The 23,706-nt window shown below is 49.7% G+C and overlaps 3 protein-coding genes across 39 annotated transcripts in view; 2 read left to right on the forward strand and 1 right to left on the reverse strand.

Annotated features, from left to right (window-relative positions):
• The window catches only part of SCMH1 (Scm polycomb group protein homolog 1), a 199,497-nt gene extending 182,112 nt beyond the window's left edge, over window positions 1-17,385 (forward strand). For 28 of the 37 annotated variants that reach the window (XM_067010154.1, XM_067010169.1, XM_059042545.2 and 25 more), the window contains 3 exons: window positions 6,846-7,040; window positions 15,089-15,219; window positions 16,285-17,385. In XM_067010154.1, coding sequence (XP_066866255.1) covers window positions 6,846-7,040; window positions 15,089-15,219; window positions 16,285-16,410 — 452 coding nt within the window. In that variant the 3' untranslated portion in view covers window positions 16,411-17,385. Of the gene's footprint in view, window positions 1-6,845; window positions 7,041-15,069; window positions 15,220-16,284 lie in introns of all 37 variants that reach the window. The other 9 variants (XM_067010289.1, XM_067010294.1, XM_059042496.2 and 6 more) reach the window with 4 other exon arrangements.
• Window positions 1,188-23,706, reverse strand: part of CTPS1 (CTP synthase 1) — a 56,687-nt gene continuing 34,168 nt past the window's right edge. The window contains exon 19 of the mRNA XM_067010322.1: window positions 1,188-2,088. The gene's annotated coding sequence lies outside the window, so the exon portion shown is untranslated. The remainder of the gene's footprint in view (window positions 2,089-23,706) is intronic.
• Window positions 20,001-23,640, forward strand: SLFNL1 (schlafen like 1). Its single transcript, XM_067025925.1, is given in 6 exon segments — window positions 20,001-20,228; window positions 22,107-22,175; window positions 22,177-22,623; window positions 22,733-22,796; window positions 22,799-22,875; window positions 23,518-23,640. Coding segments are annotated over 6 exon segments (1,008 nt in total).

The following is a 23,706-nucleotide window of genomic DNA, read 5'->3' on the forward strand; positions in this document are numbered from 1 at the left end:
TTAACATTAATAAAATCTACTAGCTGATATATATAGTCCATATTCAGATTTCCCCAGTTGTCCCAGTAATGTTCTTTGTAGCTTTTTTTTTTCCTAATCCAAGATCCAGTGAAGGGTGATCCACTGCATTTAGTTATCCTGTTTCTTTAGTCTTCTTTTATCTAGAGCAGTTTTCCAGCCTTTTTTATCTACCTTCCATGATATGACATTGGCATTTTGAAGAATTCAGCCCAGTTGTTTTGGTTCAGATCATCAAACATTTATCAAATACTTACTCTGTGCTAGATCCTATACTGGACTCTGGGGAGGCAGAGAGAAAACAGACTTAATCCCTGCTCTAAAAGAGTTCCCAGCTCAGAGAGGAGATACAGGTAAACATGTATGTGGTAAGAGCATGGAACCAAAGGTACTCTGGCCCAGCCAGGAGTGATGAGCTAGGAGTAAGGTGAAAGAAGAGGTCAGGAAAGGATCCCTCAGGGAGGCAATGGCAGCTCAGAGTCCCTTCTTAAGAACTACACATGTGGCTGGATCAAGTGCGAGGCCTATAAAGATTAAGTGAGAAGGAGCTCTTTCTGGTCCTCTAAAAACTAATGGTATTAAACGGGAGATTGTATTAATTTAGCTGATCCCAGTGACTATTCATGTTAGCTGTAGTTTAAATCCACGTAGCATTCACCTCTGGGCCTGCTGGTTCCTCTCTGCTGAAGGAAGTAGTTCATTTGTCCCGTGACAATGAGTTCCTCGTGCCTGTCTTTCCAGTTCCATCCAGGTCTTCTAAGCTGGTTATAAAGTGGTTCTCCTGGGCTTCCCTGGTGGCGCAGTGGTTGAGAATCCGCCTGCCGATGCAGGGGACACGGGTTCGTGCCCCGGTCTGGGAAGATCCCACATGCTGCGGAGCGGCTGGGCCCGTGAGCCATGGCCACTGAGCCTGTGCATCCGGAGCCTGTGCTCCGCAAAGGGAGAGGCCACAACAGTGAGAGGCCCGTGTACCACAAAAAAAAAAATAATAATAAAGTGGTTCTCCTGACAAAACCCCAAAAATCACAGAATAGAAGCCAGATAAGAACTCATAATTTCTTAGGATAACCCTTCATTCCCACACAAGGTTTCCTCATAGAACTGTGAGAGTTTTAAGAAGACTCAAATGTTTATAATTAATTGAAACTGTAATGATTCCATTATTCGGTCAGTCAGTCAACCCAGTATTTATTGACAGCTCTGATTCAGGTATAGAGGGTTTTATTGTAAACTAGGAGTCAAGGTCATTAACACCCACAGAGTTTACAGCCTGGTAAAGAATATGAACAAATAAGGAAACAGATTAGTTCATGGTGATGAGTGCTTTAATGGAACAAGTTCAGAGTTCAAGAGTTCAAACCTGGTGTGTCAGGGAAGACCTTCCAGAAGAAATGATATATACACTTGGACCTGAAGGAGGAGGATAATGAGGTAAAGATGCCACAGACCCAAAGAGATGGAAGAGAGGATGATGAAGAATGTTCTTGTTGACTGAGCGTGTGAGACTGTGAGGGGCAAGAGGAAACCTGACTTGTTTCAGAAATACAGTGTAGAAAAGAAGAATGTGAGCAGTGAGGCTGGAGTGGTAGCAAAGGCCCAGGCAGAAAAGGTCTAATTGACCAGGTTACAGACTTTATATCATTGAGCAGTGAGGACCCATTGAAGTATTTAAAGCCATGACTGTGTTATGGAAATAACATAATCAGATTTGTGTTTTCAAAAGCTCACTCAGGGTACTTACTGTGTGGGAGAATAGTTGGAGTAGAGCAAGAGGTAGGCCAGGAAACCAGTTGGAGGTTTTTGAATTCTGCAAGGCCTCCTAGATTTGGGGATTGTTCTTTCCTTTGATATCCAAATCTAAATAAAATTAAATGATGCCCCCACCCACCCATCCCACATAACCCAGGATGGGGTTACATTTTCCTCGTAGTAGTGCATACTTCTAGCTCAGAATTCCTGCTTCTGAGTCGGTTCTTATTCCCTTTTTCCCCTGTCAGTTCCTGTAGTTGATGGTCTCTCCTGCAGTGCTTTGCCCCAACAGTTTGATCCAGCTCCTCATGCTTCATTTCCCTAAGGAAAAACCAACACAAGTCTGTTAGGTGTACTAGACTTGTACTGAAGTTGTAGGTAGAAAGAAGGATACTTACCACAAAGAAAAGGAAACAATTTAACATTTTTGTTTTCGTGTTTATCAGATGTTATAGCAAATATCTTACTGGCCTCTTTCACCTTAGGCCTCCACCTATTGCCATTTTCTACGACCCATTCTAGATTTGGAGGAATCCCCTTTGCCCTCTGATTTCACTGTTCCCTTCATCCCATACCTCCTCCCTTCCAAGCTATCAGCAGGCAACTCCAAATTAATTTACGGTGCAAAATAATTTTGTTTGCTTTTGTCTCAGCTTTCCCCTTCTACACAATACCCAGACCTTGCCTTTCATACCAAAAGAACCATTAGTGTAATTATCTAAAAGAAAGTACCAGCTAGCCCAGATCTATACTTTCAGCAACTCAAAGAACAAAGGGAAAAGCTGTGGGTGGAGAGATTTGTTCCATCTGTTCTATGTTCCCTTTTTCCTTTTTTCTGCCTTCCTGTGGATTAATCCAGTTTTTTAATGATTCTATTCTATTTCTTTTGTTGGCTTGTCAGCTATAACTCTTTGTTTTGTTATTTTAGTGGCTGCTATAGTTTGTATTATACATTTGTTTTAACATATCACCATCTACTTTAAAGTAATAATCATGTCCCTTTACATATAGTATAAGAACCTTAAAACAGTATGCTTCTCACCTCCTGGCCTTTATGCTATTGTTATTATCCATTTTACTTTTACATATTTTATAAATCCCACTTTACATTGTTACTATTTTACTTTAAACGGGTCTTTACCTTTTAAAGATTTTTTTCAAATAAGAAAAAATTGTTTTATATTTACCCTTTTATAGTTACCATTTCTGCCACTCTTCATTCTTTAGTGTAGAGCCATTTCATACCATCATCTTCTCTCTGCCTAAAGGGCTTTCTGTAACATTTCTCATAGTCATGTCTACTGTAGTTGAGTTCTTCCAGCTTTTGTTGCTTTGAAAAAGATCTTTTTTGTCTTTGTTTTTGAAAGGCACTTGTGTTGAGTTTAGAATTCCAGGCTGACTTTTTTGTTGTTCAGCATGCTAAAGATGTGGCTCTGCTGTCTTCTGGTTATAGCGTTGTCTCTGATGAGAAGTCTTCTGGTTATAGCGTTGTCTCTGATGAGAAGTCTTCTGGTTAGCGTTGTCTCTGATGAGAAGTCTTCTGGTTATAGCGTTGTCTCTGATGAGAAGTCTTCTGGTTATAGCGTTGTCTCTGATGGGAAGTCTTCTGATTATAGCGTTGTCTCTGATGAGAAGTCTTCTGTCATTCATATCTTTGACCTCTTGTATTTGTCTTTGCCCTCTAGATGCTTTTTAGGTTTTCTGTTTATCATTGGTTTTAAACAATTTGATTATGCTGTACTTTGGTGAGGTTTACTTCATGCCTCTTGTGCTTGGGGTTAACTGAGCTTCTTGGATATGAGGGTTTGTCATTTACATCAAATTTGAAAAAATTTCTGCCATTCGCTCTTCATATATATTTTGTCACATATTTTTCACCATTCTCAGTATCCAGCACCCTAACTGTCACATAGTAAGTATTTAATAATATTTGTTGAATGAAAGGATACTTTAGTAGAGGTTGTGGGACACGTGGTTCAGAGAAGGCTATTTTTTTAACATGGGACAGACTTAAGTCTGTCTTAAGCATGTGTAAGAACTGTGCTAGCCTCTGAGTCCTGTGTTGGTGTAAGAAGTTTCTTAGATCCACAACTGTAGTTGTTTCTTGATCATTCAGTTTACCCCCATGAAGGGGAAAGCATGCTTCCGAGCGTAGAGTCCTTGAATCTCAGAAGCAGAAATAGCTCTAGAGGTGATCTAGTATCTAGCCCAGCAGACAGTTGTGTTCATCTGACTTCTGCTTAAATACCCCTAATGATATGTTGCTCACAATCACCTTTGGCAATCAGTTTTATTGTTTAATACTTTTGATTACCAAATGCCTTCCTTTTTGAGCTGAAATCTACCTTCTTAGAACTCCTACCCCTGCTCTACTCTCTGCCTTCCAAAAAGCAAATCTACCTCCAGCCCTCTTCTCTACCCATGACTGCTCTTGGTGTCTTTGTCTCCTCTGACTTTTCTCCAGCCTGTATATGCCCATCCTCTTTCTCCTTTGCCATGAATTCTAGGCCTCTCACCACCATTCTGGTCATCCTCCACTGGGAACTCTAGTTTTTAAGGTCAGCCTTGCAATGTGACCCTCAGAAGATCTGCTTCTCACTGAAAATAGCTATGTAAGGGCAAGGTCCTTGTCTGTGTTTACCTCTGCATACCCCATACCTAGCACAGTGGCTGGCACACAAAGGGTGCTCAACAAATGTTTGTTGAGTGAATGAATGAGCTCCCTCTCATGCTGATTGTTCTCATGTCTCCAGCATTCACTGGTGAATTTAATTCAAGTTGATCGTGTGAGGTTAGGGATTTCATCTCCATTTTATAGATTCACAAGCTGAATCCCAGAAAAAAGGTGGTGATCATTGACTAATCATCATGCCAGTAATAGAACTCAAGTGTTCCAGCCCCAGCTTCTGATCCCTGAGCCAGTGGTTTCAAAGTTTGTTTTGTTTTAGCAGTAGAACTCCTTTTTTGCAAAGGTAAGATTATATGAAACTCTGGTATATAAAAGCTAAAACCAGAGCTGTTTTGATAGAAGCTGGGATGAGGCCCAGGCTCTATGCAGGAGCTGGGAGTTCGGCAGGGCTCTGTGGAGCACAGTTGGAAAGCACTGCAGTCTTCTGCCCTGGCATCATCCTACTGAAGGCAGCCAGGGCCTCATTTGATCAGCCTTAAGCTGACTAGGACCTCTCAGAGCCTTGGGCATGATGCTTCGTTTTTCCTCTTCATCTCGTTAGGATAGGATTTAATGACCTTACCTAGTCCAGGTGCCACCAGTCCAGATTTTCAGACCTCTCAACTCAGAATCCAAATTTCTTTTACCATTCTTAGCATTGCCAAGAGAAGAGACACTTACTGATTTTGCATCAGCATCTGGTGAACCCCTGGCATTGTCATCATAATTATTCTTCACATCTGTTAGCTCATGTGAAGTAGGTCTTTGCTGAGTAAAATGAGTACTAGAAAGGTGAGGTTATTACTGTACTGACAAATACAGAAACTAGAGTTCATTTTTTTCTTGAGCTATTGCAGAGAACTTCGGTTTACACTCTAACTCTGAATGAAGAATAAAATAAAGCTCCCCACCTTTGTAAAGTCCACCCCATTCTGTTTTCTCATTTGATGTTCTCAGCATGACAAAGGGTGAGTTTTCCCCATTTTACAGATGAGGAAACTAGTACTCAGAAAAGACAAATATTTTGCCTTGAATCACATACCTAGTGAGAGGCAGGAGCCCAGAAGTAGAACCCAGGCGTCCTGTTTCCTGGATTGGATTCCTGTCCTTGTCTCAAAGTGGGACATTGCTATAATCATCTCTCCTGGAAAATAGGAATCTGAAACCTCACCTGCAGAAATGGGGTGGGATATGGTTTAGGTGTCCTAGAGCGCCTCAGAGACTTCTCTCTTCAGAACCATTTCTAGGAAAGGGCTTCATCAGTTAAATTTCATGAGATACAGATGAATATCTGTCTCATGCTAGATTTGACTGTAATCCCATGGTTTACCAAGCAATTTTAGGTGAGAATTAGAAAGTAATCCTAAACCATCTTGCCAAAGAGGTCTTATTGTATACCAGACAATTTCCTTGAATTTAGTGTTCATCAGAGGCCCTGTATGAATCCCAAGCATTATCTAAACACCTAATCTCTAAGAAAAACCATAAAGGACAATGTGATATGGTCCAGGACCCAAGACATCTCCCATAAGCAGAGAAGGCAGTGGCCAGAGGATCTGACTTGGTATGGGTAGAACCCAACCATGAGAGGGAGTCTGCTTCAGGTTCTATAGTACAAGGATTAGGGGCTGCTGCATGGGGTTGGGCCGTGGCCTGGGTGTAGAAATGTCAGGATGAGGTTCCCTTTACGAAGGCTTTCATAGCCATTCTCTTTTGATGTTCACAAACCCGTTGGGAGAAGGGGCCTCCCATGTTATAGGTTAGGAGACTGAGGTTCTGAGGGAGGCACCTTGTCTGCTGAGTGGCAGAGTCAAATTCTAACCCAGATTCTGTGTTCCATGCCCATGCTCTCGCTACTATACAACCCCAGCTTCCTTGGAATGTTTCCATAAAACAAGGCAAATATGAAAGGAGGGAGGAAACATAGGAGCAGATCCTTTGCAGACAGGCCTTTAGCCAGGCATCCAGAAGCATTTCTTCTGGCTAAGAGGGTCAGCTTCTAAAGTGCCCTCCTCTAAGCAAATGTATCTCTTCTTCAGCAACCCTATTCCCTGCTCTAGCATCTTGTGTTAGGGCAGACTCTTCCTAGAATAGCTTTCTTTTTTTTTTTTTTTAAGGTTCTCCTTGTCAGAAAAAGCCTAAGACATCCAAACCAGAAGAAAACTCAGAGACCATCTAGTCTAAAAGGAAGAGTCTCTGAGGAGATCCATGTCCAGAGAGTGGCACTGGGCTTGATGAAGGCCACCTAGTGAGAGCCAGAGCCATGACAGGTACACAGGCATCCTGTGACCCAGCCCAGGGCTCTCTGCTTTGCTGCCTCTTACTCCACCCAACAGATTCCTGGGAGCCAGCGCCCTGGCAGCCTTTTCAGGCTAGTCCCTGCTGTAACTCTGGTTTTACTGTTTTCCAGGTGAGACCTTTGTCCTGGGAAATAGTCTGGCCCGGTCCTTGGAGCCACACTCAGACTCAATGGACTCCACCTTGAATCCCACCAACCTTGTCAGCACCTCCCAAAATCTTCGAAACCCTGGGTACCGGCCTTTGCTTCCATCCTGTGGCCTCCCACTGAGCACTGCCTCGGCTGTGCGCAGGTTCTGCTCCAGGGGTAAGCTTTTCAGGGTTCTGGCTCTCCTGCCCTCTCTCATGCGTTCCTTCTTTCCTTCCTGAACCCTGGGAGGCCAGAAAGGACTTAACTCTGTTGCCTGCTGCCTGGAGGTTGGACTGGGGTCTGGGCTACCATTGTGCCTGACTAGGCACCTGGGGAGCAACTGAAGCTCTGGGATTAGCTTGAGAATAACAGAAACTAAGAGCCAGCGACCCAGAGCCAAAGGGACAGGGAAGGAGTCCTTCATTCATTCATGAGCCATTTATTTGAACACTGTCTGTGTTTGTCATGGGAACACAAAAATCAATCACTTCTTGTCCTTAAGGAGCTCAAAGTCTTGTGGGAGAGACAAACACTTAAATAGATAACTTGAAAACAACATCTTGAGTGTGGCTAAAGAGATACACTTTGAGTTGCATGAAAACTGCAAGAAGGAACACTTAACCCAAGCTTGGTATCCAGGGGAAGCTTCCTTGAGAAAGTGTCTGACATTTTAAACGTTGACTATATTAATATATTAGGAGTGGTAGGGGAGGGAGAGCTTTCCAGGGAAGAGAGTACAGTATGGACAAGGGCAAAGGGATAAGAACTAACACAGATTGTACCAGGAACTACGTGCAGTTTGGTATTGCTGAAAAACAAAATGTAATTCTGGGACTTCAAGGGGAAAAGCCTGCAAGCGTCAGGGGTTGTATCACAGAGGGCCTTAAATGCCACATTAAAGAGTTTGGAGTTGATTTTGTAGGTAATGCGAAGCTCTGGAGACTTTTACTTAGAAGCAAGACCTAAACAGGTTTGTGTTTCCAATAGATCATTGACTACTGTGTTGTGGATGGAGCTGAGGCAGGACAAGAGTAGAGAGACCACTTAGGAAGTTACTTAGGTTTCTGGCCAGACCAGAAAGGCCTAGATTAGGGCAGTGGTAGAAGGTTTGTAGAAGAGAGAATAGATTTGAAAACTCTTCATGAGGTCAGTGAGTCAGATTCAGGGGTTGTGAGGAAGGAGTGGGAATGTCTCCCAAGTTTCTAGAAGGGGTGACTGGATAGATGGTGGTGCCATTCACTGAGAGAGGGAACCAACCGTAGAAGAGAAGAAGGGGAGGGAGCCTGTGGGTCATCTACGTGATACCCAGCAGGCAGTGGCTGTGCAGGTCTGATCCTCAGGGAAGAAGACTGAGCTGAAGTTAAATATTTGGGAGTCATCAGCAAACAGATGGAAGTTGAAGCTGTAGGGTGAATGACACCCAACTCCCAGGAGTATGTCTAGAATGAAAAGAACAGTTGACCAAAGAAGGAGTTCTGGGGGCCAACAAAGTTCAGGAGGAGGGAACAGGAAGAGGATCCCACCAAGGGGACAAAGGAGTAGTCAAATGTGAGGAAAAACAGAAGAATTTGATACTGTGGTGGCCAGGAGTACAGAGAGTGTTTTAAGACGAGTACAACCCAAAAAGGTTCGGTAAAACAGGACTGAGAAATATCTGCTGGATATGGTGATTAGTGAGTAATTGGTGATCTTAGTAATAGCAGCTTCAGTGGTGCTGGAGGGTGGTGAGGGCAGATTGCAGTGGGAGGGGATATCAAGGAGAGTTTGATGAGAAAAAAGGAGGTGACCTTCAAAAGAAGGTCTTCTAGAGTGGATGCACACTGGGCATGTTTATCAGCAGACAACTTGAGTCTTCCAAGAAGAAGAAATTAAGAATATAGGAAAGAGGAGAAAGTAAGGCCTTGTAGAAAGGATTAGGGATCAGTCTTAAGACAGAAGGAGGCACACCTTGGTCCCTGAGACTGGAGGGAAAATTGGCTGTGGCCATGAGGGAATGGAGAGAGGGCTGAGTAGGGAAGGGCTCCAGAGTGCCAGGAGATTGGACTAGCCATAAAGAAGACAGGAGGAAATGGGTCAAGGAGGAGGGGATGGTTTGCAGGAAACACCAAGGTCCAGCGATGCTTGGAGCTTGGAGGCTAGTTTGCCAGTTTACAAGAGCTGTGGTTTTCTTGTGTGGTTCTTAGAAACCTAGATGTGGGGTGAAAAAAGACAGTTTGAGAGTTAAGTTTTTATGTTGAGCTAGCAGGGCAGGAGGGGTGGAGGCGGGGAGCGGGGGAGCATGTACTCAGTGGAGTTGGAAGAAGAGCAGTTTAGATCATCAACACTGGATCTGGGCAGGGTGGGGAAGAAGCAAGGCTGTTAGCAGGCTGAAGGATGGGGAGACTATAAGTTTGATGTGCTAAAGATCTTTGTGACATGATTATGGGGACATAGATCCCAAGAGAGTTGAAAAGGTGGGATGTTGGGGTCAGAGAGGGGGATGTTTAAAATTCTGAAGTGGATTTGTTCCAAGTGATGCAAGAGCCAGACAGTAACCTTGGCAGTAGGCATTTAAAGTATAGTAGAGGGCTTCCCTGGTGGCGCAGTGGTTGAGAATCCGCCTGCCAATGCAGGGGACGCGGGTTCATGCCCCGGTCCAGGAAGATCCCACATGCCGCGGAGCAGCTGGGCCCGTGAGCCATGGCCACTGAGCCTGTGTGTCCGGAGCCTGTGCTCCACTACGGGAGGGGCCACACAGTGAGAGGCCCGCGTACTACAAAATAAATAAATAAATAAATAAATAAATAAATAAATAAATAAAGTATAGTAGAGATGAAAGTCTCTGGAAGCAAGGCAGCAGTTGAATGGATTGCCTCTGATGATTATGGTAGGAATTGGGGTGGAACAGAAGGTAGTGAGTTAAGTGCCCAAAAGTCTTCATTTAACAAAGAGCAGAAACCCAGAGACCTATAGAGGAAAGTGATCAGGAAGAGCAGATGGCCGGTACATGTTTGGCCTCTGAAGAACACGAGCTTCCGTCAGAAGATGGTCTAAAAGCAGCAGTGGGGAGACAGGAGAATGCCATTTCCACACCCACTGTGGCCTCCCCCAGTCCAGGGATGGATGAGGTGTGAAAGAATAAGAAGACTCCAGTAAGCAAGGCCTGCAGCGGCAGAGGGGGTTCTCAGGAAGGCCGAGACAGGGAGAGAAGCCTGGGATGCCCCTCCCCGACCCTAACCCCAGCAAGGCCCCAAATGGAGCAGCGTAAGGAGCTCTGAAGTAGAGGCAGAGCGGAGAGTTGGTGCCCTGCCTTGAGACTTAAGTCACCTCAGTTCTCAGGTCTTCATGTTCCTCATACACAAAGTGGAGGTGCTCTTTTCACAGGCGTGTTAAATGGATCAAATGGAAGCAGGGATATGGGGTCATTTTGGAAACTAAATCATTCCCGAGGTATGAGGGGGTTACTATTAGTGTTTTCTTCCCCAAAGCCCTGTTTCTGTTAGGAGTGCTTCCTTTTTTTTTTAAACTTTATTTTTTTAAATTGAAGTACAGTTGATTTACAGTGTAGTGCCAATCTCTGCTGCACAGCAGAGTGATTCCATTATACACATATAGGCATTCTTTTTTTATATAATCTTTCCCATTATGGTTTATCCCAGGATATTGAATAGAGTTCCCTGTGCTCTACAGTAGGACCTTGTTGTTTATCCAACCCTATTGACATATATAATAGTTGGCATCTGCTAGTCCCAAAGTCCCAGTCCTTCCCTCCCCCACCCCCTCCCCTTGGCAGCCACAAGTGTGATCTCTATGTGTGTGAGTCTGTTTCTGTTTTGTAGACGGGCCCATCTGTGCCATATTTTAGAATCCACACGTAAGTGACATCACACTGATAGGCTGCCTCACATGGCACTGGCCTCAGATGCCACTGTTGTCTCCCAGGCATCTCCACTCTTCCCTTGGGATACACTGGGAGTCTGTTGGCCAAGTCACAGTCTGAATCTCTTTTGACCCTGAAGATCCTCATAAAGCTATGAGAGAATTCCCTTTGGTTGGCCCTAGAATTGTTTCTCTCAAAGAATTCAGATGACAAGTCTATGCCCTCCCTTGTTTCATTGATCCATATGGTCGGGCCTCCGTTTGTCAGTCTGGCCTCTTGTGGATGCGCCCCACCTTCCTTAGTCATCCTCAGACTGAGACACTCTGCCTCGCATGAAGAGTGACCACCAGCTGTGCCCATTGGGTGGAGAGGGAGACCCCTGGTATAGTCTGTCTGCAGGAACGGGCATAGGAAAAGGCACTAACTTCTCTCCTTCCTAGCTGTGTGGTCCTGGGCAAGTCACTTCACTTCTCTGGGCCTCAGTTCCCTCATCTCTAAACTAAAGATGATGATACTTCCTTCAAAAGCTGTTTTAAGGGTCAAATGAGCTGACGATGCTGGGAGTTCTGGGTATATCAGGCCACTCTCTGCCACATTCACCACCGCCACCTGGTGCATCCCAGTCATCTCTTGCCTGGGCTATTATAGTAGCCTCCTTTTCAACTGGTCTCCCTTGCTTCTGTCCTTGCACCCCTAACGACTGTTATCAGCGCAGACTCAGAGTATAAGTTGGTTCGTGTCACTCCTCTGCTCCAAACCAACCTTCAGAAAAGCCAGTGGTTTGTCAGTGGCTTACAAGGTCCTCTGTGATGTGCCCTGCCACTCATCCCTCCCCACCACATACATACATACTCTCAGATGTTATTTCCTGCCATGTTCTCTTCATTCAGTCTGCTCCAGCACACTGGCCTCCACGCTAACCCTTAAACATGCCAGTCAGTCTTCTGCTCAAGGTCTCTGCTCAGATGTCATCTCAGAGACGCTGTCCTGACCACTGTATAAATTAGCAACTTCCTGCCTGCTGCCCTCATGGAGTGTATGTTCTAATGGAGTAGGCTAACAGACAAACATGTAAATATATAATAGTATTATATATGAGTATATATGTGTATTTATAATATCATTATATAAGTATGTGTGTAATTGTGTGTGTGTGGTGTGTGTGTGTGTGTGTGTGTGTGTGTGTGTGTGTGTGTGTGTGATTCCTAGCTCCCCTGGGTAGAGGAATTAGCTAAGATGGTCCAAGAAGCTAAGATGGACATATTCACGTGTAGTATCTGCTCCCTGCTCTCCATCATCTGTGCAGCTGGTTTCTGTCTCAGCATCGCAGTGGACTTTCAGGGCAGGGAGAAGTGGCTGGCTCACACAGCCCTCTCCAACTCCCTGTCTACCACCCCTCTAAAAAGCCTTTGGAATTTCTATGGCACTAATCACCCTGCTTGCTCCAGCACACTTCTCTCTAGTCTGGTCAGTGCCCAGCTACAAGCTTGAGAGGCAATATGTTCCAATCTCTTCCCCAGGGAGCAGGAGGGGTGCCAACCCAAGTGTGCTTCGACTTTTAGACCTGGGACCCGGAATGAAGGAATATGAGAGAAGATCTTTAGCCTTTGCAAGACATAGTTGAAGAGTAGGGCCTTTCTACTTTCACTGGTGTTTCACCTCTTACAGTTAGCTGTTGACTGGGCATCTCCTGGGTGGTGAGGATACCGACACGAGCAAGGCATGGTCCCTGCCTCAAGACAGACCTAACCTGGCGGGGAGACAGAAAAATATACATGGAACTATTACATAGGGTCACTCATTCATTTAGCAAACGTGTTTGAACATCTGCTGTGGCAGAGCAGGCACTCTTTTATGTGCTGTGAAAGGAAAACACTCTCCTCCTGCCTGTCTCCCTACTTTCTGTACTCTGTTCAGCACTGCTGCATTTCCCCTGCAAACGTTTGGGTCTCCACACACCAAGCAATTCTGCAATGCCAGCTGGGCCTCCTGCAGTTTAACTCAGTTCTGACACTAGCTCCCTGGAGGAAGCGTCAGATCCCACAGGATAAGGGCTCAGTACCACAAGACTGTCCCCCCCCACACACACACATACTTCAGCTGCCAGTTCAAAGTCCATATTGTTACCTGTGCTTCTGACTGACTGGCTCTAAATTAGAGGTTCCTGTGATCCCTTCCATGGGTTTGATTAACCTGCGAGGGCATCTCACAGAGCTCAGGAAAACTGTTTACTTGCTAGATTACCAGTTTTTTATTAAAAGGATGCAATTGGGGCTTCCCTGATGGTGCAGTGGTTGAGAGTCCGCCTGCCGATGCAGGGGACACGGGTTCGTGCCCCGGTCCAGGAAGATCCCACATGCCGCGGAGTGGCTAGGCCCGTGTGAGCCATGGCCGCTGAGCCTGCGCATCCGGGGCCTGTGCTCTGCAACGGGAGAGGCCACAACAGTGAGAGGCCCGCGTACCGCAAAAAAAAAAAAAAGGATGCAATTCAGGAACAGCCCAATGGAAGAGATGCGTAGGGGAAGGTATGGGGGAAGGGGTATGGAGCTTCCGTGCCCTTCTGGGTACACTGCTTTCCCAGTACCTCCACACGTTCACCAACCCAGAAGCTCTCTGAAGCCCTGTCCTTTGGGCTTTTATGGCGACTTCATTATATAGGCAAGGTTGCTTATGGCCGTTGGTGAATGAACTCAATCTCTAGCCCCTCTCCCTTCCCCAGAGATTTGGGGGTGGGGCTGAAAGTTCCCACCCTCTAGTCACCTGGATGGTCTCTCTGGCAACCGGCCCCCATCCATAGGGGCTTTCCAAAAGTCACCTCATTAATATACCCAGGTGTGGCTAAAAGGGACTTGCTATGATTAGCAAAAGACACCTTTATTTCTTGGACCACTTAGGAAATTCCTAGAGTTTTAGGCGTTGTGTGCCAGAAAAGGGGATGAAGACAAATACATATGTTTCTTCTTATTAATCAGAGTTTCACAAGGACATAGCAGGGGATAGGAGAAGACAGATAAACATAAATGCATGAAATTACTGTAGGTTGTGATATGTGCTGGGGGTGGAGGAAACTAGAGTAACTGGATTGAGAGTGATTATGTGGGGACTGAGTACTTTTATTAGGATATCAGGGAAGGCCTCTCAGAGGAATCAGTATTTGAGATGAAACCCAAATGTTGAGAAGGAATCAGGTATGCAAAGATGTGGGGAAAAGACATTTTAGACAGAGGAAATTGTGTGTCTGGGTCAAAGAATAAAAACATGGCTTATTCAGGAGGCAGAAAGAAAGCCAGAGTGTCTGGAGGTTGGTAAGTAAAGGATGGGGGGAAGGGGAGAAGAGATAGAAAGGGCCAGATGATGGGGTACCTTCTAGACCATGGTAAGGGGGTCGACTTTATTTCAGGTACGCATTTCAAGGCCATTGCATTTATTGACATGATACAATTACTTTTTAAAAGTTGTTTTGACCGCCTTACAGAGAAAAGATTATTAGAGTGATGTGATGGGGGAAAGTGTGCAGAGATTGAGCTGTAACCAAGAGATCCATGAAATGCTTTGTGAGACCAATTATTTCAGGATTAGACCGGAAAAGTTTCATAAAGGAGCTGATCCTTGAAGCCGACCCTTGCTTAGCTAAGTCGGAGTTTGCCAGAAAAAAAAAGGAGAAATTGAAGGGAGAGAAGGGGGCACATTCCAGGCAGAGAGGATGAAGCATGCCAGAGATCTGTGCAGGTGATGATCATACAGAGAGCTCAGATCCCACAGGGGAAATGGGAGGGGATGTTTTTGAGCCAAGATTGAGGTAAAAGCTCTAAGCAGACCACTAAATTAACATTGAGATTCCTGGCAGCCAAGGCAAAACTGTTCTGCATCCAAGTGTTTGGCTGACTTTGCTACAGCCTTGGAAGAGGCACTGGGAATTACTATCCATCACTTTTTTTCCCTTCCTGGGCCCCAAGGACTTGGCTATAAGCTTACCCAGCTCCCGAGGTCTCTCTAGAAATGGTCCCCAGAGCCAAAGCAAAAGCAGCCTCACCTGCCAGCTCCTCCACCCCTGCCCCCAATCCAGGTAATCCCCTTACTTCATTGCTACCCCTGATTCAGGTCCAGGCAGAATCACAACCTCAGTTTAAAATTCCTTCTAACCATTTCCAGAATCAGACCTACCCTTAAGATTTGAGTGAAGAGGGTCTCAGGCCTTTGGTCCCTTTGTTGAAAACCCTCCCCTCCCTCGGTTGCCTCTGGTTCCTCTGCTCTGGCACTGCTGAGCCTCAGTGGTCACACAGGGCCATTGGGACAGGCCAAGGAGAGTGCTGGGGAGTTACAGGCCAGTCCCCGCCCGTTATGCAGGTGTCCTCCTGTCCTGCAGGGTCGGACCGCCGGGATGCCTCTCGACAGAGTGGCCGGGACCCCTCCTCGTGGACAGTCGAGGATGTGATGCAGTTTGTCCGGGAAGCTGATCCTCAGCTTGGACCCCACGCTGACCTCTTTCGCAAACACGTAGGTGCCCCTGCGTGACCTCTCCTGTGTCCGCTGGGAGTCTTGCTTCAGCAACTTATAGACTCTTAAAGGGGCACGAGCTATATACTTGCTCTAGGTCTCTTGAAACTGAGCACAGGTGACACCATACAAACTTAGAGACAGAATCTTGGGTCCCAAACAGCCCTCACTGGGCACTGAATTCAGCTCACTCCTTTAGTGTAGGATCTGATTCAGCCACACTCTTACTGGGTCCCAGGGACAGGACTCTCCTCTCCTAGGAGCACTTGCTCTCCCAGCTACCTGCTGTGGCCTAAGGCCAAGTTAAAGAGTCTCTTGCCAAGTGGCCCCCAATTCTCCTACCTCATCAGAACCCCATCCTGTACTTTCTCCGCTCTGAGCCTCCCCCATCTCTTCAAGTGGCCATTTGGCCTTGTGGCCAGGGACTGCTGCTGACCCCCCTGCAGTGACCATACTCCTCATCTGGGGCTCAAACCCGCTTCCCTGTAGCCCCTACCGCCTGGTGCTGTTCTGTGCTTTGGGCACTCAGAACAGCACTGCTGCCTCTCACTGGTCACTTACTCCTTCATGCCAGGTGGGTTTGGAGGGTGCTCTTAGATCAGGCCTGAAGGTCTCACAGCTGCTCAGCGAGTGCCTGCTTTGTGCCTGGCTCACACGGAGGGGTCCCTGCTGCTCAGGAAGGAAGGTGACTCACCGGATAGCCCTTGAGGGTCAATACAAAAATAGTCCGTGATGAGTGACAAGTACACTGACTGGGGAGGCCTCCTGGGAGGAGACGGAATTGAGCTGACCTCAGAGTTCTGGGAGCCGGGGAGACTGCCTCTCGGGCAGCGGAGAAAGGAGATAGATTCCTATAAACCTGTGTGAAGAGCTTAACCCGGGGGGGTCAGTAGTAGATGCTGGGGAGGGGTGGCTGGAGACAGAAGCTGGGGAGAACAGGTAGGCTGTAGCATCGCAGCAGGTTCACTGCCACGTGGCTGGCATCTCCCTGGGTGGCCTTTAATCAGAACCTGGGGTGGTCAGACCACCCAGGCCTCTGATGGCACCTCCCTCCATCCCCCCCAGGAGATCGATGGCAAGGCCCTTCTTCTGCTGCGCAGTGACATGATGATGAAGTATATGGGTCTGAAGCTGGGGCCTGCACTCAAGCTCTCCTACCACATTGACCGGCTGAAGCAGGGCAAGTTCTGAACAGGGAGACGCAGCCTAGACAACCGAGGGATCGAGCAGAGGGGCCATTCTTCTCCCAGGCACCTCAGTGGGGTCCAAAGCTGCCTCAGGACTCCAGGAGGCTGTGTGGAGCTGCCAGCACTGCCCCTCCTGCCATGGTATGTCCTTCCATGAAGGGCCGAGGCGGGCATGGGGCCCAGGGTTGGCGCTGCTCTTCCCCTCAGCCCTGCCTCGGCTCTGAGGTCTCCTGTATTTATTGCTCAGGCCTGGCCGGCCTCTCCCCGGGAGTTTAGACTGAACGCCTTCCAAGTGATGGAGGAAGGGGCTGACCCCTGAGGCCTCGGGAGACGGGGCCCTGAAGTGACACTCGTGCCCGGTCCCCTCACCACCCGCTGGGCCTGGTGTGGCTCCCCATTGCCCCATGGCTCCTGCCTTCTTCTCACGAGATCCGTGGACTCCAAACTCATGGTGCAGACCTCTACCTTTTTTAAGAAAAGATCTTCTTATTGTTAATTTATTGTTTCTGGCACTTGGGCAAGCCCTCCAGTTCATACCCCCTCTCGCTCCAGACACTGGGTTTCAGGAGGAGGGAGACTGCCCTGCCCCGGCCCCAGACAGGCCCTCTCCAGAGCGGTGTGGCCCCTTTTCAGAGGACATTACCTACGGTCCCTGTCCCCTTGCCTCTCTTCCTCCGCTGGGCCCTCTGCAGCCTCGGCCTCATCTGTAGGAATGGGAGTCCCTGCCCTGCACTGTCCCCACCGCAGCTCCCTTGCCCTGGCCAGAATTTCTGCTGAAGAAGGTTGGACCCAATGATTTTAAGCCAAGAAGGCCCTAAGGTGGATGGGAGTAAGGGGTCTCTAGGCTGGAGTCTGGTTGTACCCACTCCACTGTCCACATGCTTCCTTTGTAAGCAAGTCAGCAGCACAGCTGCCCCCGCTGCCATCTGGACTTATTTTATGTCATTTTGTTTATAAATAAAAAACAATATAGATGCCAGTGTCTTTGTAATCAGTCAACAGATAATCAGTGTGCCTCTGAAGGGCAGGTCACTCCCCTTGTCTTGGTCTTTGCTCCTCGTTTTTATCTATGAGGAAACTTGGACAAGATGCTCCCTGAGTTCTCGTGACTCCAGCAATCCCTAGAGAACAGGCTGTCTGCCACATGCCCACTGGGGCCCCAGCATGGCGTAGCCCCTGGGGAAGATGGTGTGAGATCCGTTCTCATCCCTCAAAGGGCTTTGTGCTCTGGTGTAGCCAGACAGCAGTGTGGAGGACGCAGCCACAGGAAGCCCGAGCAGGAAGGACAATATTGGGGTCAACAGCTCCAAGGAGCCTCAGTGGCAGGGATGAGGAGAGATGCAGGATAGCCCGGGCTAGCCTGCAGGGCACCTCTTGTGCCGTCCAGGGGCCGGTACTCCAGTCCAGGACCTCACTTCCCTGTTTATAAAGGGCCCCAGGAGAAGGTGTGGGGCAGCAACACAGTGCGGTGTAACCTGATAATGACTAACCCATCGCTGTTGCCCCACCAGCTGCTCCATCTGAATTAGAACGATGTCATATAATCTTCACAACAGACCCACTTTATAGATGAGGAAACTTAAGCTCTGATCGTATAGCCAGGAACTGCCGAAGTAGGCATTTAAAGCCCAGGAATCTGACTCCAAGGCCAGGGCCGAGGTTCCAGCTAGTGCAGCTATTTTTTGTGATGCTTTAGATGGGTCATTTCTCTCCTCTGGGCCCGTCTGGCCATGAGGGGGTTAGACGAGGAGACCTCTAAGGATCCTACCAGCGACTAGTTCCGACGTGGTGTTTTCCACTTGGCCACTGTGAGGTTCTAATCATGGGCCTTGTGAAGCAGTCAGGGTCGGGGCTGCCGAACTAGAAGAAGCCCATTTTCCACAGACTCCTGGACCTGTGTCCCGTAGGCTGTGCTGTTCATTCAGGGTGCTCCCAAAGAGGGCCTCATTGGACCCTGGCAACAAACTTCTGGATGTGAAGGTAACACCAGCATATGCAGGGAGGCCAGGTGTGCTGCCAGGCCGGGCTTGTGGAGCAAAATGGCTGCCACCCCACCCCGTCCCTCGTCAGCAGGCACATTCAGCTTTCCAGGGAACACTCGTTAAGGGCTTCTTGGTGCTAAGTTGTTTGTGTACGTTAGCTCGCTTAAACCTCGCTTACAGCTCTCAGAGATAACCACCGTGTTCCCCCATTTTAAAAGATGACAAAACTAAAGCCTAGAGAGGTGAAGTTATAATACTTGCCCCAAACTCCATAGCTAATAAGGGGTGCGAGACAGCATACTGCCTGCCACACCCACCAGGCAGCCTTTGTCTTGGGTCCTGCTAACCATGCAGACTTGACTCCCACAGGCTACACTGGGGGGTGGCGCTCACGTTGCAGACAGACCGGACACCCTGCCAGCATAAAGCAGGCCTTTCCGGTGGAGCAGTCCTTGCAGAGCCCGCAGTCATCCACGACCATTCTTTGTTGCCCAGGTGACAGCTCAGGTGCAAGGGGATAAGACATATTAGGGAGAAGTGGGGTTCACCTTGGTTTAGAAGCATCGTGCCACAGGGCAGCCAATAACTCCCTAGTGCCACAGGCACAGCTTCCAGGTCCCTGTCAGGGACGTGGCCTACTGGGTCCCTGCGCTCAGGAAGCCCTGCAGGAAGGGCTATTTACAGTCTATGCACAGCACTCCTAGACCAGGTGATTTACAATTAGGGGTCATTTTTATCATAAGCACTGTTGCCTTGAAATGGTTGACATTCCATTTTTATCTGGTTTCCAAGGGAACAGAACTAGAAAGGTAACCAGATGTCAAATTCTGCAGCAGGGGAAAGGATGTGTTACCATTTCACTCATGCTGCCCTAACCTCTGGGGTCAGAATTGAACGTCATTAAGAGAAAACAAAAAAAAAAACCCAAAACCTCGACTTCTGAAACTGTTTCACAAAGCCAAGCCTTCTAATAGTGACCCAGAGTCATCCAAAGAAGCTGAAATGGTGTCCGGTGGGTGAGACCACACCACTAATCCCGACAGGGCAGCCACCCACAGAGCGGGAAAGTGTGGGGGGAAGTCGGACTGGGGGACAGAGGCCTCCGGCAGCAGCTTCCTGGGCCCACCCTCATCGCCATGACAAGGAGAGACACTGACTCTGGTGCTGAGAAACATCAGGAAGGAAAAACCCAGGCACTTCAGGAGAGAAGAGTGCAGGCTCCGCTCAGGGCTGAATCCTTGGGGAACCTCTCTGCCCCGTCCCCACCTGTGGTCCCTCCCCACCTGCCGGCTGCGTGGCCCATGTCCCCAGGCTCCGCTCTGTCTCTGTTGCCCAGGCTGTTAGTCCTAAGCTGAAGTGTCCACAGCACCCTCTTCGGCATCTTTGTGGAACAACCTGAGACCCTTCTCTGGGCTGTGGCACCGGCGGGCCAAGTGGACAGTTTCTGCCCTTGTGCCCGATGCCACGACCCCTCCTCAGAAGAGCCACAGGTGACTTGCCCCTTGTCTTACAAATAAAGTTGAAAGCACGGAAAACTGTCTTGCCTAGGAGACTCCAGACACTCCCTCCTGCCCCTGTCGTCCCCCAGCTTTTTTGCAGCCTCCTTACCTTAATGCCCCAAGTCACCCCATCCCATCAGGGAAGCTCCCCAGCTGGAAACCTCCAGGCCAAGCGGGAGAACTGCGCGTGTGTGCTTGTCCTGCAGCACCAAAGCCCCCGAGGAAGCTGCCAGGGGCCAGCGGCCAACAGGTCCCAGAGTACAGACACCGGGCCCAAGATACCTGTGGACAGCTGGTCTGGTCCTGTCAAAGGATGGGCAGGAATCAACAGGCAGCCGGTGGTAGGCAAGGGGAGGGGTCAAGACTGAGGCTGGGGCGTCCCAGGGCCCGGATGGCGAAGGCTGCGTCGTCCACACCACTCTTCCCCTGAGTTCCAGAGTCTGTTCTCCTGACAGCCTGTCCTTTTCCACGTAGCGGCTGAGCTCAGCCCTCGCCCCTGCCCCGTCCCCTGCCCCGTCCCCTGCCCCTCAGCTGGGGTCCCTGGGCGGTTCGTGCGGACACCCATGCTTGCTGCGGTGTGGAGGATCGCAGCCACAGGCGCCACCAAGCGGACGCTCTCCAGATAACGTGAGAAGAGCCCTATCCACAGCCACCCTCTGCCCCTCATCTTTGGGCCCACCTTGCATTCTTTTTTTTTTTCCTCATTCTTTTTTATGTATTTTTTTACACCTTTATTGGAATATTACTGCTTTACAATGGTGTGTTAGTTTCTACTGTATAACAAAGTGAATCAGCTATACATATACCTATGTTCCCATACCTCCTCCCTCTTGCATCTCCTTCCCTCCCACCCTCCCTATCCCACCCCTCTAGGTGGTCACAAAGCACCACTGAGCTGATCTCCCTGTGCTGTGCAGCAGTTCCCACCCACCTTTCATTCTTAACTTTAAATTCAAGAGGTTTTCTTCCTCCAGTGCCAAGTAGGGGTTGTCAGTAAGGTCACAGACATCCAGCGAGAGGACTAAAAGGGGCTGCTGTTCCACAACGCTGAACTCGTGTCCGCCATCACCCAGCTGTTAGCCTGAGATGCTGTAAATAACCCAGTTTACACTGCGGTGCGTTTCAGTATGTAAAATACCATTTTGTAAATGCTTACAATGAAAGACAATTTTTACCCCTGCCAATAAAGAGGTGGAAATGATGTTCAGCTCATGTAAGGCTGTTAACAGAGCCCAGGGAAATATGTAATATAATCGTTTAAAGAGATTTCCAGTAAGAATGGGGAAAGATGTGGCACTCAAATCAGTTTGGGACATTTCATGCCAAACAGCTGCCTGATAGCGAGGCCCCTAGAGAAGTATGTTATGTTCACATGTTTGTTATGTTCTCTGGTACCTCCACGTGTATGCTCATCTGTCAGGGTGCCTCTCCTGGCCAGCTGTCTGTCTCTGCATAACTCATCACGACTCGAGTTAACCGTCCAAAACAGCCACAGCCCCACTTGTTACTGTGAGAGCAGCTCGTGATGGCAGAGTCCAGAGAGGCCTGAAGAAGAGGGGGAAGCCTGGACAGCTTAGAGCCGTTATTCCGTAACTCTCGGCTGTGGACGCAGAGGCGGGTCAGCCCTGGCTGCTGGGTCCCTCCCCCGAGCCTCACTGCCACCACCTGGGGCCTCGGGCCTCCTCCTTTCCTCCACGCCCCAGTCTCCTTTCTCAAGTTCCCCACCCAAGCTTCTGCCTCAGTCTCTCAGGGAAATTTTCATCGGCATCTTCAGAACGGCTGCTCAGAGAAAGAGGCAGCCTTCTCTCCACGCTGTCAAGCAGCTTCCCCAGTCTGCAGCATCCGCTTCTGGACACCACCCTCCGCCCCCTCACCCCATGGAGACTTCCAGAAGCAGTGGGGGAAAGTGCTACCTACATCTGCATCATGAAAAGCACTTTCAAAGCCCCCACCCACCCAAGAACTGATTTCTGCATTAACAAAGGCTGGGCATCACCCGAGTCCTGGTCCCCAGTCAAACAGCAGGTGACAACCCTGTCCTTCAAAAGACATGGCAGCGCTTGACCTATTTCTCAGGGCTCTTCTGGACAGCAACCTCCATCTCTGGCAAAGAGAAGAGCTTGGTGTCAGCCTGGTATCTGTCTCTCCTTTGGCCACCAAGGTCAGGGCTCCCAGCTCTTGCCTGGGCCCATACGCCCCGCTCTTACCCCCCACCCCAGCAGGAGGAGGACAGCAGCCCGAGCCCCAGCCCGAGCCCCGACCCCATCCTGGGCTCCAGCCCCCCCGCCGGCCTGGCTCGCCTGACCCCTTCCTACCCAGGCCCCCACCCCACAGCAGGACACTCCAGGCCGGGCCAGTGGCGCACGCTCAGACAGCGCCATCGTGCACCAGGAGATCCTGGGCCAGGAGCGCCTCTTCCAGGGAGCATTCCTGGGCAGCGAGACACGCAACGTGGAGTTCAAGAGGGGCGGCGGCGAGTACCTGAGCCTGGCCTTCAAGCACCACCTGCGTCGCTACGTGTGCGTCTTCCTCAACAGAGAGGGCGGCAGCCTGCTGGTGGGCGTGGAAGACAGTGGCCTGGTGCAGGGCATCCGCTGCAGCCACCACGACAAGGACCTCATGCACCTGCTGGTGGACTCCATCCTGCAGGGCTTCAAGCCCCAGGTCTTCCCCGACGCCTACAAGCTCACCTTCATCCCCGTGGTCAGCAACTCTGCCGCCGGCACCCGCCTAGAGGTGAGCCCTGCCCCCAGCGCCCCCAGGCTGCCCCGGAGCCAGAGAGGCGGGATTGGGGCTGCACACCGTTGGGTGCAGCGCCCGCAGAGCTGCCGTTGCCCTTCCCCAGGCGATCCGCCTGAGCGTGCACGCCCCCAAGGCCCAGGCCCAGCCGCAGCTCTAAGAGACGGACCGGAGGAGGTGTTCCTGCGGCGGGATGGGAGCATCCAGGGCTCCCTGTCCGTACGCGCCATCCAGGAGTGGGGCAGGCAGGTAAGTGGCCCAGACCGAGCAGGCAGGGTGGGGGCCATGCTGGCCCTGGGCCCCTCGGCCACCCACTGGGTAGGCTCGCAGCTGTCGGGTTTCCTCTGGTGCTCCCCAGGGGCTGTACTGCAACAACCCCGCTACCTCCGGTATTCTTCTGCGGTGTAGCTGGGGCCGCCGGAAGAGTGGAACGTTGAAGTTCTAAGACAAACCAGAGGGCTGCGTACTGTATTTGGGCGGAGGCCCTTAAGACGGGGAGGCAGTGAGTGCTGGACACAGCACTTGGACACAGTCCCAAGGAAAAGCCTTTTCAAGAGAGAAACATAGGTGACAGAAAAACAGAAGAGGGCAAGGGGCTGACAGAGAGGGAGGAGGACATGGCGGGGGGCTGCCAGCCTGAGCCTGCCTCGGTACTTGTGCAGGCTGCGGAGGACGGGTCACCTCAGGGTCTGGGATGCTGGCAGCACTCTCCCCGAGACCCCAGGGCTGACTTGGTCAGGGGATCTGGCTCCTCCACCTACCAGGGCCAGTACGGTGCCCAGAGACCTTGAGCAGGCCCCCCAGGCTCTCTGGGCCTTCCCTTCCTCCATCAGTTCAGCCCCGGTTCTGAGATGATGTCAGCTTAGGCACGCTTCTCCGATATCCCCTCAGAAGTGGACGGCGGAGCTAAGCAAGCTGGAGGAGAGGCTGCGGGTGCTGATGGCCGAGAAGGAGCGGCTCCAGCAGCAGCTGCAGCGGTACAAGCCCATCTCCTGCACCTGCTGCATCCTGTGAGGGCCCCAGCACTCTACCTGGAACACGCAGGGCCCCCTACGTCCTCCCAGTAAAACCAGTCTGGGC

Source organism: Kogia breviceps, chromosome 1, assembly GCF_026419965.1.
Source record: "Kogia breviceps isolate mKogBre1 chromosome 1, mKogBre1 haplotype 1, whole genome shotgun sequence".
NCBI classification, from domain to species: Eukaryota; Metazoa; Chordata; class Mammalia; order Artiodactyla; family Physeteridae; genus Kogia; species Kogia breviceps.